General features: G+C 39.7%; 1 protein-coding gene across 1 annotated transcript in view; it reads right to left on the bottom strand.

Moving 5' to 3' along the window:
• Positions 1-12,351, bottom strand: part of grin2aa (glutamate receptor, ionotropic, N-methyl D-aspartate 2A, a) — a 123,518-nt gene extending 111,167 nt beyond the window's left edge. The window contains exons 1-2 of the mRNA XM_077618346.1: positions 11,786-12,351; positions 1,289-1,786 (exon numbers count right to left, since the gene is read on the bottom strand). Coding sequence (XP_077474472.1) covers positions 1,289-1,765 — 477 coding nt within the window. The 5' untranslated portion in view covers positions 1,766-1,786; positions 11,786-12,351. The remainder of the gene's footprint in view (positions 1-1,288; positions 1,787-11,785) is intronic.
• Positions 12,352-17,369: the final 5,018 nt, after the last annotated feature.

Below are 17,369 nucleotides of genomic sequence, written 5' to 3'. Positions count from 1 at the left end.
TTAGATAGCATATATATTGAATATTTTTATTCATTTGTCTGCCCTTCCTCTCTATTCTTTTCTGAATGAGCAGCACAAGATAAATAAGAATGGTAGTGCAGAAAACTCCCTTGTGGCGCATTTAAACTGTTCATCCCATAAAGGTAGTCAGATTCCCAGTCCTCATGTCTCAGCCTTTAAAGAAACAAGGTTATAAAAATATATTAATTCCGGGTGATAAAATAAAAAATACGTTTACTTATATAGAGATGTGTGAAAAGGCGTTTGAACTAAGCCCATTCACTTTGCATGACCATTGCGGTTGCTTTTGTGTAGAAAAGTAAATGTATTTGCAAGAGAGGCAGGTGTTTGTGTAGCCTTGCATAAAATTTTCACTGAGCTTCAACATTGTTTTTCAACCTTTCACTACTGCTTCTGAAGGCCTGAATCTTGTCTAGACCCCTGTGTATTCAGTCAAATTACATTAAAAAAACATTTGCATGCCAATTGAACCAGAAATTGTTTATGCTCACAACACACTTTAAAAGATAATCTTTTTCTTTACTTACCGTTTCTGTGATTCACAGACACAAGTTGCATTTGTATTTTTAACACGCAGTAGAAAATACCTCCTCCCAAGGAAACAAAGAAAAATAAAATACAATAAAGTAGACAGCCCGGCAGCTTGAGTGGTTAGGGCGTCAGTCTCACAGCTCTGGGGTGCTGGGTTCAAATCCAGGTTGATTCACCTGCATGTTCTCCCCGGGCCTGCGTGGGTTTCCTCCGGGTACTACGTTTTTCTCCCACATTACAAAAACATGAATGGTAGGCTGATTGGACACTCTAAATTGCCCCTAGGTATGGGTGTGAGAGTGCATGGTTGTCTGTCTCCTTGTGCCCTGCGATCAGGTGGCCACCGATTCAGGGTGTCCCCCGCCTCTGGCCCGGAGTCAGCTGGGATAGGCTCCAGCACCCCGTGTGACCCTAATGAGGGTAAAGCGGTTCAGAAAATGAATGAATTAATTAATGCAATAAAGTTCATTCCTAATCTGGAAGCAGTTCCAGCAGATGTGTGTATCAAAACTAACACAAACAAACAAATCTGCTGCTGGGGCCGTTGATGAATGCAAAAAATGTAAATGAAATATTATAAATCAAATCAATATGCTCAATCACTCACTCAATCTATTTATTCATTAAAAATACTGCATAGGTCTCCATGGACACATTCATAAAAGTACAGTGTATAAGAACTCAGAGTACCGCTCGTACATTGTATTGTATACCAAGTTCTATCATTAATCCGTACCTTATCGGCCATGATCATGGACGAGCCTCCATGAATGCCCAGGATGGGTATGAGCGTCTGGGAAGAAATAAAATCCAATATCTGGGCAATGGCCTCCTGGTCCGTGCCATCCCCAAACACCACCCCATGGATCTTTGTCCCGGACATCAGGTCGCACATGTGGGTAATGATGCTTTTTGGGTCAGTCTCATTCACAAGGAGACTGACCACATTGACATCAACAGGCTCCTCTTTGCTCCATAGTGCTCGGATGTCTCGGTCAGAGATGTATCTTGTGCACCCGAGAATCACAGCAATATTTAGGACTGGCACTTTTTCAGAGGCACCTCCACTTCGCTGTTTTTGAGCCACCACGGGATCGGTGATGTAGGTCACCACCACCAGTAAAGCTAAGAAAAGCAGCACAGCATGATTGCCACAGCCCCAACCACTGCTCCTTCTACTCCTCCTCTTGCTTCTGTTGCTGCTAAGGGACATAGTTCCGAAACACTTTAGCCCCTGCAAGAGAGAAGATAACATTTGTAAGATTACCACTCAATTCATATTGGTGAGACATATATGAGTCGGAAATGGCCTGCTTGTTGCTGGCACCTGAGCAATGTACAGGATGAGTAACAAGTGTAAATTTTCCAGTCACGAATGCTCAGTTGAGATGAGTCAAAAAGAGGTTGTTTGGGTATGCAATACATACAGTATAGTATATCTTGAGGTTTCTATTATGAATTATTAACACGTAGGGATGGTAATTTTGTGAACAGGTTCCCAGAACATTGAGTTATGGGAGTTGTTTATTTGCTCAGCTAGCGGTTCTGTATACTGAATTCTCCCACGTCTCAAATTTGTTTCCTAACGTGACGAGTACTCTAAAGTATAGTTAGATTTCATGGAAAAAAGGTACAGCTATAAAATACATCCAGTATAATTGAATAAGGTGAATACATTTTTCCATACAGTGTAAGAAGTTTCACTAACGAACAAGTGAATGTATTTCCCAAAGTGCTATGGTTCCTTTCTACAATTTATGCTTCTTCACTAATTTATTTCCCAACAAATTCTCATTCAAAATACAAATTAAATAATCAAATAATATGGCCCCATCGTATTCCTGAGATGGTACAGATGGCTGTGTGGGATGGCTTTGCCTGAGAAGTATGATAATGCGGTGAGACGGTGCGTGAATCAGTGTGATGAAGTCAGGTAAGACATGTAAGGATGACATCAGCTACTCTGCACCAACCAGGGCAGAAAAGTACATCAACATCATCGTCTCGCATGCTGTACAATTTACACCCTCATCTCCCTTGAGAGATGCTCTGGACAACCAATGCTCAGGGATCATAAGAGATTGAGTCTGTATGTCTTTGTCTAGATTTGGGTGAGAGGGGAAAGTGTGTGAGAGAAAGACGAAGAGAGAGAGAGAGAGAGAGAGAGAGAGAGAGAGACAGAGAGAGAGAGAGAGAGAGAGACAGTCAAAGAGAGAGAAGGGAGAGAGAGTTAATAAGGACATGAAGCATATGGCTAGGTGATGTTTTGTTCTACACGGCTGACAAATTATTGTTGCAGTGACATAATAGCAGCCGTCATGTTTTGGTGCTAATGCTGAGCTAGCGTAAGAAAATACTAAAATTTTAAATTTGGGCCACCTGATGGTATTATGGTTCACTCACCTGACTTCGGTGCGGGAAAGCGTGGGATTGATTCAAACTCGGTGCTGGTATGTTTCTGAGTTTGAATGGTTTCCTGTCTATCTGTTCGCCCTACGGCTGACTGGCGACCAGCCTAGGGGGTGCTCTGCCTTTCACCCGAAGTCAGCTAGGATTGACTCCAGCAACCAATGTGAGGATTCGCGGCATGAATGAAAATTAAGTTTGGATCATGAACTAATTTGAAAAAAAATCCAACCTCCATATCCATCTGCTATGTTTATACCAATACAGAAAAAAAGATTGTCATTAGTACAAACAGTTTTTTATCAGTTTCTAAAAACTTAAGCTTTATGATATAACAATGGCCACCTGATAGGGTAGTTGTTCACTCGGCTGACTTCAGTTGGGGCAAGCGTTAGATCGATTTGGTATAATTGTGAATGCGGATCGTGACCAGTCTTGGGTGTAGTCTCACTTTCGCTCGAAGCCGGCTGCGATAGGCTCCAGTAACCTCCGCAACACTTACGACGAAGCGCGGACCGGATGATAAATGAATGATATAAAAAATGATACAAAACTTTCAATTGCCATTAATAGACCTCGTCCATGCCCATTTGGCTTGTCGATTGCGCTCAATTTGCCCTTACTTCCTACACTAATGGGATTCAACATTCCATAAGTAGTACCACCAATTGACCTGAGGATGTCCTGATCTCCATTCAAGAGATAGTCAATTGGCTGTTCTGCCATCTGTAATTAATGCATGTGAATGACAACACAATTTAATCCACTATCATAGAACAGTCTTAAAAGTCCAAACCAGTAATCAGAAGTGATAGCAATTGTTCATTTGCCCTTTAAAGTCAAAATGGAATGGACGTCTATGAATGTTGACAGCAGTCAATGGGTATAATATTGTTCGAGCACATATGAGCAGCGGCGGTCCGTGCATTTTCAAGCGACGCCTTCAGCGAATCAATCCAACCCTCAAAAACTATTTTATGGCTATAAAACCTCTTCTGCAGCTACAGCTACGACACATAAAAAAATAATCAATAATAACCTCATACAATTGAAATATTATTTAGGAATATAACCATATTTTACTCACCAAAAATCCTTTTTAACTGTACACAATATCCATCCTCCTTTCTTTCTTCCTTCTTTTCTATCGCCATCGAAGCTAATGCTGAAAGTCGAGCCTGTCCTGTCGTATTTCTGGCATAGGTTTTTATTCGATTTAGTACTGAAAATGTTCGTTCCCGATTGTGACAGATTTGCTTGCTTTGGAGTTGTCCGACCTTTCTTAATGAAATCCAGCTTTTTTTTCTTGAAGTCCGCCTTGAAAATGGCTTTAAATCAACACAACAATATATTTGCTTGTGCAGCTCACTCCAGATACAGTTTGGTAGCTCTGGCTAATCCACACTATCACTAGCCAATCATAGTTGGTGAAAGCGATGACGTATCCCTACGCCTGCGACAAGGCAATGACGTATCCCTACGCCTGCGACAAGGCAATGACGTATCCCTACGCCTGCGACAAGGCAATGACGTATCCCTACGCCTGCGACAAGGCAATGACGTATCCCTACGCCTGCGACAAGGCATTGTGGTGTTGCCAACTCAAAATCTGATTGGTGAAAGCAACAGTCTTATCGACGCTTGTTTAATGCAGCAGAGCCTGCAAAACTGATTGTGAAGGCCTTGAGGCAGATTTCTGACCCTGGCAACAAATAATGGCTGAAATGTGATTGGTTAAATGCTTCAATATGAAAACACACATCTGGAAGCAGTGCAACCAGGGGGAAAAGCAATGAAAGGAAGCTAACAGACAATTTGGAATTATTTAATAAGTATTGATGGACAAAATATAATATATGATTCAGATATTTCTTAGGCCAGCAGAGAAGGCCTTGAAGGCCCTGACGGCCCACCACTGCATATGAGTGATTCATTCAAATGCTGGTCAGTCCAAAGGATAATGGATAATGGATTTCCATCTCTAATCTATAATACTTTTACTTGAAAATCATGAGGGCTGCCATTTAGGCTTGCTATGAACAATAAATCAGTTGGCTCCATGAGGAAATTAATTTTGTTAGCATCTATGCCAACAGTCTAGCTCTAATGATGCTGTGATTATTTTCAGGACCACCATAAGCACATTGACAGGTAAATCAATCATTAACATAATGACTTCGCCCATACAGTGAAGCAGTGGTGTTGGGAGGCGTTTACCCCATTAAATATGGACTGAACGTCTAACGTCTTCGGTGGCCACCAATGGGTTTATAGCATTATCAATGGCATCCAATGAGTTTATCACGAATAGAACCCCAATCCTTTTGAAGTGTGGACAAATGCTTATCTAATCTAATGCCAAAAATGCGTAAGCAATTCTTAAAAGATTTTATCTTGTTCGGAATTTGGAAGATTCACTGATTTTAGATGTAAAGTGCCCAGTGCTGAAGATACATTTAAAGAAATATGTCATATCTGAGCCTGAGTCTCCCCACCATATGTTTATGTTATCTCTGCCCTGTGATGGTGGTGATTCACGTGTAAGAAAAGAGTTCAATTGGCTAGGTTTGCCGTAATTTGTGGTTCCTTGAAAGAGTCGCTCCTTCCTTCATTCAACACTTCCTTCTCATCGAGTCACATATTAAAAGTCAAATTTGCCAAATCCACGTCTGGAAAAATAAATAAAGCACACAGATTTATTGGTTGACTTACCCTCTGGTTATGTCTTATTCAGTTCTGATTTCTTAATTGGAAAACAAATTCAGTAAGCCTGGTTATAATCGGACTCAAATCCTGGACTCAAAGATTGCCGCTAGGCCAGCATGCTGAGTTGAGTAAAACACTTCACAATGAAAAGATCCATTTAATTATATGAGGCTAAAATTTCATTTTAGCCTTTGGCTCGGGATAAGTCTTATGCATCGTATCAGAACTTCAGGATGAATAAACAGAGAGAAGTAAAAATGGAGCAAATGCATTTTACTTACTAAAAATGAAAAGAATTTTTAAAAATAGCTCTCATGCAACGACCAAGTAGAGTGAGCATACAAGTAACACAATCCAAATGGGATTGAAGCAGTATGCCGTCACACAGAGGCTACCCCTCTTTTGGCACCACAACAGTGAACAATGTTTGGCAGGCACAGCCGTAATCATGGATACCAGTCATACAGACACAAAAGACACACTTTCCTGCTACAAAAAAAGAAAAAATATATATATAGTATGATCATTCTGCTCTTGTCTATATTGTACATAACTGATTTTAAAATAAAAAAGAGAGTTACATACTCTATTTTTATAGTCAGGCACATTACCACGATATTGGTTCATCTCTGCCAAGCCTGTTTTCCAGTTCACACATAACCAGCTTTGATTTGCCTCAATAATTCAGCATGCATTATCTTTACATGATGATTAGTTTGACTTAATTTACCACCGTGGTCATGATAGTACTTCCCTGTATCTCCCTTACCAGCATTAAAAAATAAATGAAAATAATGTATACGTTGGTGCTTATGATTTATTTACAGTCTGGACCAAAAAAAGGTTGCTGATGATGCTTATGTATCTATTTGTGCGAGTATGAATATTTATCAGTCTCCATTTATGTAGCTTTTTTGTTGGTTTCAGAAGATTGCCTTTGATATTTTTTTTCTGATTTTACAGTTAGTTTTTTATTCATTTACATATGTCCTATACTTTACCTTTTGTTTTTCTTCTTACTTGTTTCCCCTAAGTGATTATATGACTATAAAACTCCTCCATATTTTCTAACTGCATTGCTTACTTCTGTGGAGTTTATCAATTGCAAAACCATTCGAGAAGAAAATGTATTCTGTCGTTCCAACAATTATGCACCATTTATCCATATAACGGTGAAACTCAATTGGCTCCCAGGTCAGATCATCTGCAATTTGTTTCTCTTTCTCTGGGTCGGGCCAGCTGGATATGCCTGGAACACTTCCAACAAGGGGTGCCCGAGGGGTTTACTGGAATCATACACCTTTATAACCTCTGATAACTCCTTTTAGCGTAACAGGGCTACATCCCACTGCAAGCAGGAGTGTAATAGCTCATTTTCAGAGTCTAGCTAGTGTGTCCTAACTTGTTAAAATTGAAACTTAATTCTAAGATACCAAAGAAGAAACTCGATTGACACCTCAATTCACCTTCATTCAGATGACTTCATGAAGCTTCTATTCAATGTTATCCTCACATAGTTGGACCAAATCATCTGCCCTGATTGGTATATACACAGATTCCAAAACTAATAAGAACATTTCACAATTCTAAGCAAGCTATTGTGAAAACATATTGGTACTGCATAAAACATGCATAATTTAGTTCATTAAAACCTCAAATAAGTGTTTTTCTTAACACATTGACAATGATACACATCCAATTCATTTAACCTGGGAGGACTAATTTTGAATGTTCATGTTTAAGTGTCTTATGGTGCTAGATGTTCAATTCATTTTGATTCATTTTTGGCGCTAAACATTCCATTGAAAATGAATTGGACAATGAGTAAACATAGACGGTGTTCCTTCATAAAATAGTAACATATTTTTACAACAATAAATCAACTCTTGGTCGGAGCATATTGATTACCTATTTGATTACACAGTATCACGATCTATCACCAAATCTATAGATATATTGTAAGCTCCATAATATTCAATCAGCAACCTATACAAAGTTAATTTAAAGAAATGCATGTCATTGCTCATATCCAATTTTTATCCTCTACTTCATCCCGCTTTACACACAAAACTGATTTATGTAACCACCAGTATTTCACTATTCAGTCAACATTTTTATATTCTTTATAGTTGTCTTTCTTGCTTCTGGCGGATTGTGCACCACCGTTTTGAACCGTGACCGGACGTTTGGTCGCCGGACTTTTGGTCGCCGGACGTTTGGTCGCCGGTTGTTTGGGTCCGGGCGACCAAAAGTCCGGCGACAAAACAAGGTAAAACAACACGGTCTACGCATCAATCAAAGCCAACAATGGCCCTGAACAGTTTCACTGAGCGGACGTGTGTGAGTGTATAAGAGTTTGTATGTACATGCGTTGTCCCTTTAAGAAGCTACGTCATTCAGGGTCTTAACAAGTTCTCCAACAAAACACAATAAAAGTACGAGAAATTTGGAGCTTTTCTTTAGCCTAATAATTAATAGGGCATTAAGTATGACTAAATAATAATTCGCAGTTTGTATTTAGGGAATTTGAGCAACAATTTCAAATGGTAATTATCAATAACCTTCCGGGTGACCAAACGTCTGAGTACCATTTTGAACAGGCAAACCAACGAAAAGTGGAATCCCTTTTTTCCTTGATCCTTAAAGAGTTACAGGTCTTAAGTGCCAACCTTTGAACAGTCATAGTTTCGTAAATCCTATCCTTGAAAGGCTGCTAAATTTGATATTAAGGATGGCATTCATAAAGACCTCATTTAATGTCTGCACATAAGGCTATTAACTTATGACAGAAGCATATTATTTAAAAAAATATAGAAGACAATTTTAGTTATTGCTAAAGCTTTTTAGGCAGCTGTGAGATACAAACCACATTGAGAGATCTTCTAATAAATGTAGAGAGCAAAGTATACAGCTAAAAAGGTTTGTGCAGTGGGTAGACATGTTGAAACCTGAGCCGTAACAAACTATTACTTCCGCTGGGCTTCTTATGGGGGCAAATGCACATTTGCGCAGAGCAGATGGCAGAGAAGAGAGTAGAGGCGACAGAAGAAAGACGTTAAATTACATTAAACACACATTTAGATTCTGGGGCTTGGGGTCAATAAAATGAATATCTTTCAACCCCATCATTACTTTAATCTGAAATACTTTTACTTCATTGTAGGAAAGTCAATGCAATGAAATTATGGTGACTGTGCTGTGTAGCTCCATTACAAAAAGAACGTGACAATGCTTTGTTTTATGGGACTGATGATAGCTTGTGCTGTGCTTTGATGGGAAGATCTGAAATAGTACATTTTCAATTTTGGGACGGTTCCTTAGCTAGGAAAGCCCGTTTCACCAAAATAAGAGCCATTACACAGGTCTAAGGAAGAGAGTTTAATCAAAATGCCTGCAATCAAATTAAAAATGGATGCAAGAAAGCCAATTTTATGACTTTCTTCAATGAGTTTTCAATTAGTACAAGGACTTCAAATGATTAGTTAGACAATAAAAGTGTGGTGGACCGCAATTAACAAAAACTAGAGTTTGGACCATTAGAATGCTGAGTTGAATGCGTATAGTTTAGGGTTACCACCGCACAATTAAGTGTCATTGTCAGTCAATGATAGCAGTGCTTTTACTTCCTGTGAAACCATTTTATATTTAATGCGTATTCTTTGTAAGTGCGAAGAGTTTAACAACTTTGATTGAAGCTACGTTGAGGCTTTTTTTCTGTTTTGGATAGTAGTTTCTTGCCACTGTATTGAAAAAATTATAAATAATCATGTGTTGACAGTTTAATTTACTAAATGTAACATTAAAAGAAATAATCGGTTGCATTTTTTTAGCAAAACTAGATTGACTACAAGTTAAACCCTCTTGTGCAGACTGACAAATAGCATTGATGTTATTACAAATATTGAACACACAAAATTGTATATTAATATGCCGAGCTACTTCACCTGCAAAATTACAGATTCTCTGTGTGATAACGACATATTTCAAAGCTATCACAGAGTGACTACACTTCTTATATATTACCCACGTTGGATACAAAGTTAAGACCTCCTCAAAGCTGTCAAACGTTTTTTGTCAGGAATGAGAAAGATTTTATTACATTAGCACCAATCAACATAAACACGTTTTTTGTAGACTGCAACACTTTAGCTAATCAAAAGTTTTTAAAGGTCAAGAGTGTGTAAAAGTCATTCCCTAGCTATTGTGCATCTCCAAGTGAACCTTGCATAAAACATGACCTTTTTGGAACTCTTCTTTGTAATGTATCAGTATAAGCGGACACATATGACAACTCCCTGTAACAAAATACGGTCAAAGTGGGACCTTGAGATGTTGTATACCATGTTAGACATCGTATACATTTCAGTAAGACAAGCCTAGCACTTCACACTGGAAGGCGACTTACAGAGTTTTCAATTTATGTAACCTATTGTCAGGTTAGGAGAGAATAGGGAGAACATGCAAATTTTAGTAGACCATGAAATAAAAATGGGGTCGATTATATAACTTCTGACAACAGTATTCGCCCCTAAAAAGAAAAGAAAAAGCCCTTATTTTTCTGATTTTAAATTATTTGTGTCACTTGACAGATAAGTGAATCAAGGCATGTCATAAAAAAATGTTAAATATACATGTATAATGGTAATATTGATAAATAACAAAGCAAAACTATCATTTGGCTTTCCTTCATGATCAACTGAACTCATTCCAGATAGAAGCTTTTGTAATTAAGCTTTTAGCATTTAATTGACATGGGCAGCATGTTTACAGAGAGGTTATTTTTAATCTATACATCTTGATCGGTGGTCGCAGCCAATAAATGATGCCGCAGTCCTCCTTTGCCAAAGAGAAAAGCAATTGTTTTCTTTCAAAGGGCGTTCTGGGGGCTAGACTCTGAGGGTACTAGACAATTTATTCATCCATATACAGTACATGGAGCACACTACAATATTCCTTCTGTAGCGTGGAATTCACAAAATGATTCATGGAATGTGGCCTTCATCTGTTGCCACATAGCATTCAATAATTTAAGATTTTATGAAATTTCGTCATGTATAAGCCATTCACTTCATTTTAGCAGGTAAGCAGCCAAACTAGAAAGGAAAAAAGCTCTGGTGATGGCCTCAATCTATATGGGGGGATATGGGTTAATACTTTATTTCCTTTTTCTGTCAAAGAAATATGGATTGGCCCTCCATGGGCTGCAGCTGACGCCTTTACAGAGAAGGGAGGAGGAGAGAACTGTGCTTCAACAACGTGACTAGAGCCCGAGAACAGGAGCAGGGAGGTTCAATTCGGTTCAATGAAACCAATACAATACAAGAACGACCCCTACTGGATGTTAGAGGGATTGCGTCTTGCGCCCACGGCAGAGATGGAACGTTTTCATCAAAATGCCTTTTTTCCCCCAAAACGCAAATATACGATTACATATAGAAGACATACAATTCTGAACTAAAACCATGTTTCTAAAACTGAAATTAAAAAAAGAGTAATAATAGTTCTGCGGAAGGACGTACGTACTCACATTAAAAGTTGCCCGAGTAAGCTCTTAGCGACTCCTTTTGATGGAAGCAGAAGAAACGTATTGTTCCCTAATTTTTCCTCACTTGATCTTTTATATTTCCTTCAATGCGACATGTTTTAACGAGTTGGGCGTTTTGTGTGTCATATATATGGATAATGTTAAACTAGCACAATCAGGCCGTGGTTTTAATTTGACATTTTCAGTCAATGAAAGGGTGCAAATTATTTTGGGAGACATTAGGTTTCCAGGTACAAGGGAGGTGTTTTACATTCATGCGCTTCAAAGCATCCTGCGTTCTCCTCACTGCGCAACTGGATGAGATATGAGCTAATTAGAGCGTACACGATGCAGAGCTATTTTCTTCTTCTTCTTTTTACTTTCAACCATTGATGTGATTGTTTGATTATTTTCCATCCTTTTTTAAAGCGAATTCACCATAAGTGGTGAAGTGTGTGTGCCGCACTTTGGCTCGGGGACGCCTGTGGGGGAACCCGCAGAGCGCATCAACGAGGAATGGGGGGCTGGGGGGGTGTGGGTGATGGTATTGTATCCCCGACATGCAAGATCCGGATAAAAAAAATGAGAACTACTCACAACATCTCCCTTCCACAGAGCTCCAAAATAGTATCGTGAGATGCCAAAATAGTAGAGTGAGATGCCATTGTAAGAGTCCCCCTTTTCTTTTGAGAAAGCGTGCAGCCTCGGATGGTGCTCACTCTCAACCACTGCACAGCAGGCGGGTTAACAAACCACCCGATATCTGGAAAGCGACAATTTCCAGCGTGTCCCCCAAAATTGAAAAGAATGGAGTGAAATTCCACGGTGTTCGGACTTTCTGACGGAGCTGCTGCTAGTGCTGCAAAGAACATCAATGTTGTAGTAATCCAACCGTCATTGTGCGTGCGCCTGCGGCGGATTCTCCACTGCAATCTCTGCTGGCCCCGCACATGGTGGGGGGCTCCAGCAGCCTCAATGAGATCACAGCTCTCGGTATCCTGTCATAGCCGTCCCGGGGCTAAGGAGAAGGAAGAGGCAGCCTGGAAGCGCGCGCGTTTATGGACCAGCAGAGAGCTCCTAAAGCCTGCGCAACGTGCATGCATGCATGCATGGGACCCGCTTCTTTCTCTTGCCATCTCGCGCTAGCGCTCGCTTCACTCCCTCCCTCCTCACCCCTCACACTAACTCGTCGTGCACGTTTGTGTTTGCGTGGTGTAGTGTGGTGTGGTGTGTGCATTGAATGTGCTCTGGTGTGCGTGTGTCTATTCCTACACGCGCGCTTACTGCAGATACGAGGGCTGCTGGACTGATGGACCTCTCTTCTCCTAAAGCGTCTTCATGAGGAAGAGGTTGGATAAATTGCAAAATGTACGCGTCGTCTTTTATTTTATTTTATTTTTTTACAGACAACCACGTGAGGTAGCCTTTCTTTTTTCAGTGAAGAAAGAAAATGCCGTTTCTTTAGGGATTTTTTTAGAGTCAATTCAGCTTGAAAGTGGAGCACATGCAGCAGAGCTGATAAATGGTGCAAAGAAGCAATGGTGCATATAAGGATCAATGCTGATGAAAGTCAACTACTCCATCTTGAGTCATGAAGATTCAGCTATTAAATACACCACACTAGTACGTGCTGTTTTAGGGGTGGAAACTCTGGGCATCTTTTTATAGGATACAATTTGGATACCAAGCTCAAAATAATGATGATCTCGCTTCTGAGATAATGTGATCCAATACTCATCGGTATACTTCAGTCAGGACTTTTAAAGAGAAAACTGACCTATTTCTAAATGGAAAAATAAATGTAAAATGCTTCCGTCTTCCTTCCAGAGTATGAACGTATTTCAATGCAACATCTCTGTACATCAATACAATGAGAGTATTGTTGCAACATTCTTCTCAACAAACTGGCTTCTTAACTCGTTGCTTCCCATTCCAGTTAATTTTCACCTGGGAATTCACTTTGAATGCTTATGTTTGAGCCAATGAAGGGCTGTGTTGTGGTGTAGAGGTTCACTCGCCTGACTTCAGTGCAGGCAGGCATAGGCTCGATTCCCACCAGTGGTGGTATTTGATTGTGATTGTGATAGTGAGTGTGCCCCACAGCTGACTGGCAGCCAGTCTAGGGCGTAGTCTGCCTTTTGCCTGAAGTCAGCTAGGTTAGGCTCCAGCAACCCCCGCAAACCTTTCGAGGATATGCGGTATGGAAGATCAATGAAAAGCCAATGAGTTCACGTAGACATCATTCTAATGGAAAATGTTGGTATATTGGGAAATTTAGGAAAATATATTCCTACAGCAGCAATTTCTTGGTTCTTTTTTAAAACTGTGAAATCTTTTTAAACATTATATGGATTCCTGGCAGGGCAAATTAAAAAAAATCTCATTTCTCATCTCATTTTCTGAACCGCTTTATCCTCATTAGGGTTGCAGGGGGTGCTGGAGCCTACCCCAGCTGACTCCGGGCCACAGGCGGGGGACAGCCTGAATTGCTGGCCAGCCAATCGCAGGGCACAAGGACATGGACAACCATACACACTCACACCCATACCCACACCTAGGGGCAATTTAGAGTCTCAAATCAGCCTACCATGCATGTCTTTGGAATGTGGGAGGAAACCGGAGTACCCGGAGGAAACCCACAGAGGCATTTTATTCTACTAAATGCCTCAAAATAGAATCCACTATCCTTACTTATTGCTGCAATGTGAGGTATTTATGTACAGTGTTCAATTTTATTAGAGCACAGCATTTGTCTCATAGACCATTCAGCCGTTCATTTACAGTAAGCTTTCAGAGCCTTAATTTTTTATGGTGGGCCTGTGCATTCTGGCATAAAATGTGACGCAAGTCGGTTTGGGGGCATTTAAAGAGCATGCTGCTGAATAAAATAATTCGGTAGACAAAAGCAAACTTTTCATTAGAGATTTTTTTTAAGCTGCTAATCACACTGCAGGTCCATTTCGATTTATTTGACCATATGTTACACGTAACCAATTTTTTTCATTGCATGTGCAGGTTTGCTTTTATATGATGTGTGCACTGAATGTTCTCTGACGCGTGTGTCTATTTCTAACAAATTCAGCTTTTTTTTCCCACATCCAAAAAATATGATGAATATTCAACAATTTTCCAGTACTAGTTTGTCATCAACAAGAGTAATAATCTTAACAATTGACAATACAAACAAACACAGACGAGCAATGTCGAAGAAATGGTACTCGGATGATTCGAAGAAATATGTGGAAAATATCTTTTCCTTTTTGATAGGACAATATTAACTGTTAGATTCCCATTCCCCTAACACTGCAAGTCATATATTGTAAGTATTTTGTACGATGAACAGCTACACCCAAATCATCGGATTTAACAAAAAAATCCAAATTGGACATCACACCCTTTCTGTGCAATGGTAAGTATTGTGTGATAATGGTGCTGGCAGACATAAGTACAGTATTTTTGTGAACATCCGGTGGATGTCATACATAATGTATTAATAAATACGTGAACAGCGTGCATCATACCCTCTGATTAATTGAATGCATTAATACTAGTATTATTTCCGTGTGGTTGTTAACCCATTCAGGGACAGTGGACAGCTATTCCAAAAAAATGATACTTTAGACCTTTCAACCTTTATAGGGCATGTAATGGTGTTTGTCAAAGGAGCCAAAATTGTACCGCAATTGGGTTGCCAGATAAAGGCTTCGCAATCTATGCTTTGTTATATTTTCTCCTGGTCTGCATCTTTATCACAAATGATTATTATGGAAAGGCAGGGAGCTCCTAAAGCCTGCGTAACGTGCATGCATGCATGAGACCCACTTCTTTCTCTTGCCATCTCATGCTATCGCTCGCTTCCCTCCCACCCTCCTTCCCCCTCATTGTTGCATTTCAATCAAATAATGATAGAGCATGCGTATGCAACAACAATAGTATCAGTATAGTACGCTAGAGTCTTCAAATGTATGGGTTTCAAATTTCACCCGTTTTAGGTTTAATTGGTGTACGAATAACACAGTTTTACTTATAGACTAATCAGTCGAATATTGCGGATAATGTAGACCAGACATGGCCGCAAAAATTGAACAACCGCGAAGTAGGATCACCCCTATTATTAGTATCATACTACATACACATACTCACTCCCCGATGGGATAATTTCGACGTGGTCCTAATCAGTTAGAGGCAGGGGGATTCTGAATGGCTCTCGAGCAGTGCGTTAAAGTCCTCTCCTCATGCAATTTTCACGGCCGTACCGACGGAGAAAATTACTCGTAATGCTGGTTCTTTTTTTTTAATTCCTAGTAGTTACCACTCCCTTGTTGTCCTTGGAAAAGGATATTGTTGGTGTCTTCTGAATGTTTCTTTCTTGGTATAATGCACAGTGCCTTTAACATATGTTGCAACATCACTTTTTTCAGTCACTGTCATCATGTCTCATTTTTTCTTGGACTCATTGGATGCCTGTGGGAATAATGATTAATACCCTTTAATCATTATTAGTAATATTTAATTAAAACAGGAAGACATCGTTGACATAACTGATTACAACTTGCAAGGAGAAATCACTCATAACGCGGCTTCGTTCAAAAGTATTTCTGACGTGCGGCATATTCTTCTCTCTATTTAGTCGCGACACACTGAAAACATTTAATGTAATCTGATTCAAAACAATTGCATAAGAAAACCGAATAACACCCTTAAGGTAAAAAAACAACTGCTCATATTAGATCGAAACCAAAACACCTGCGTAAGAATTTGCAGTATAAGCATAATAATTTCTTTATAAGGTAAACTGCCGGCGTCCCAGTCCAAGCAATTTATGAGTCCTTTGTAGATCAGCATCCTTGGCAGGGAACAAGGGGTTTGTTACCATCAATAGTCCTGAAAACAATTAACTGGCCTCGAAAGCAGTTGTGGGGGAAAGTGTCCTCTTGCTTGGTCCCAATAAAGTATACATTAATTTATAGCTTTTTTACTTATTAAAATGCTTACAAAACATATAGAAACATCCCAGAATAAACCCAACAATGCCTTAGATGGCCCAAGACGCTTGGGAGGCATTTTCAACGGCGACTCAAAATCCAAACAAAGCTAGAATAAGATCAGCGTAGTCTTTCTCCACAGGTGATGTGCATGGAGGGAAATTCACTCACAACAAAAGAGCAGAAGGCAAGATGTTGTCCTTCATGGCCTTTTATATTATTTGGTGTGTCATTCTTCTTCTACAGTGAAATATTGCTTCTTCTTCAGCGCGGAGAGACACCCAATTCAGCGCTGAAGAAGAAGAAGCGACTTCCACCTTTCACCATGTTTTTTAATCCCCTTTTTTTCCTCTTGCGAGTTTCAGCATTTTTTTTTCTTTGTTTTTTTTGTACTTAAAATATAATAATGCAATCTACTGAAGCGAATGTTGAAGCTGTGAAGTCGTGAAGAATGACAATATTCTTTTAACGAAACTCGGTAACACAAATGTATAAGATTTGAGTTATGAGCTCCAGGTTATCTTTTATCGGCATGACAGGAGGCGTGTGTGGTCGTTTGGTCGCCGTCTTTTGGTCGCCGGACGTTTGGTCGCCGGTTGTTTGGGTCCGGACGACCAAACGTCCGGCGACCAAAAGTCCGGCGACCAAAAGTTCGGCGACAAAACAAGGTAAAACAACACGGTCTACGCATCAATCATAGCCAACAATGGCCCTGAGCAGTTTCACTGAGCGGACGTATGTGTGTATAAGAGTTTGTATGTACATGAGTTGTCCCCTTAGGAAGGGACGTCAGTCAGGGTCTTAAAAAGTTCTCCAACAAAACACAATAAAAGTACGGGAAATTTTGAGCTTTTCTTTAGCCTAATAATTAATAGGGCATTAAGTATGACTAAATAATAATTTGCAGTTGGTATTTAGGGAATTTGAGCAATGATTTAAATGGTAATTATCAATAACCTTCCGGGCAACCAAACGACCGAGTACCAAAAGGAGGGGAGCTATCATCTTTTTTATACCTTGATCTTCCATGGATCACTTCCTGTAGATTTTTTATCACTTCCCTCCCATTAATTGTGGACATTTTTTTTTGTTTCTTTGTTAATAACCCTCACTATAGTCGTTTTCTTTTTCAAAGTTATAATTCGACTAACGCATTCACTGCAAGCTCAGGACACAGTGTGTGTTGTTGTCCAGTT

The sequence above is a fragment of the Stigmatopora argus genome, chromosome 14 (genome assembly GCF_051989625.1).
Source record: "Stigmatopora argus isolate UIUO_Sarg chromosome 14, RoL_Sarg_1.0, whole genome shotgun sequence".
NCBI lineage: Eukaryota > Metazoa > Chordata > Actinopteri > Syngnathiformes > Syngnathidae > Stigmatopora > Stigmatopora argus.
The sequence above is the reverse complement of the archived record's forward strand: the minus strand, read 5'-3'. Positions and strand labels throughout refer to the sequence as shown.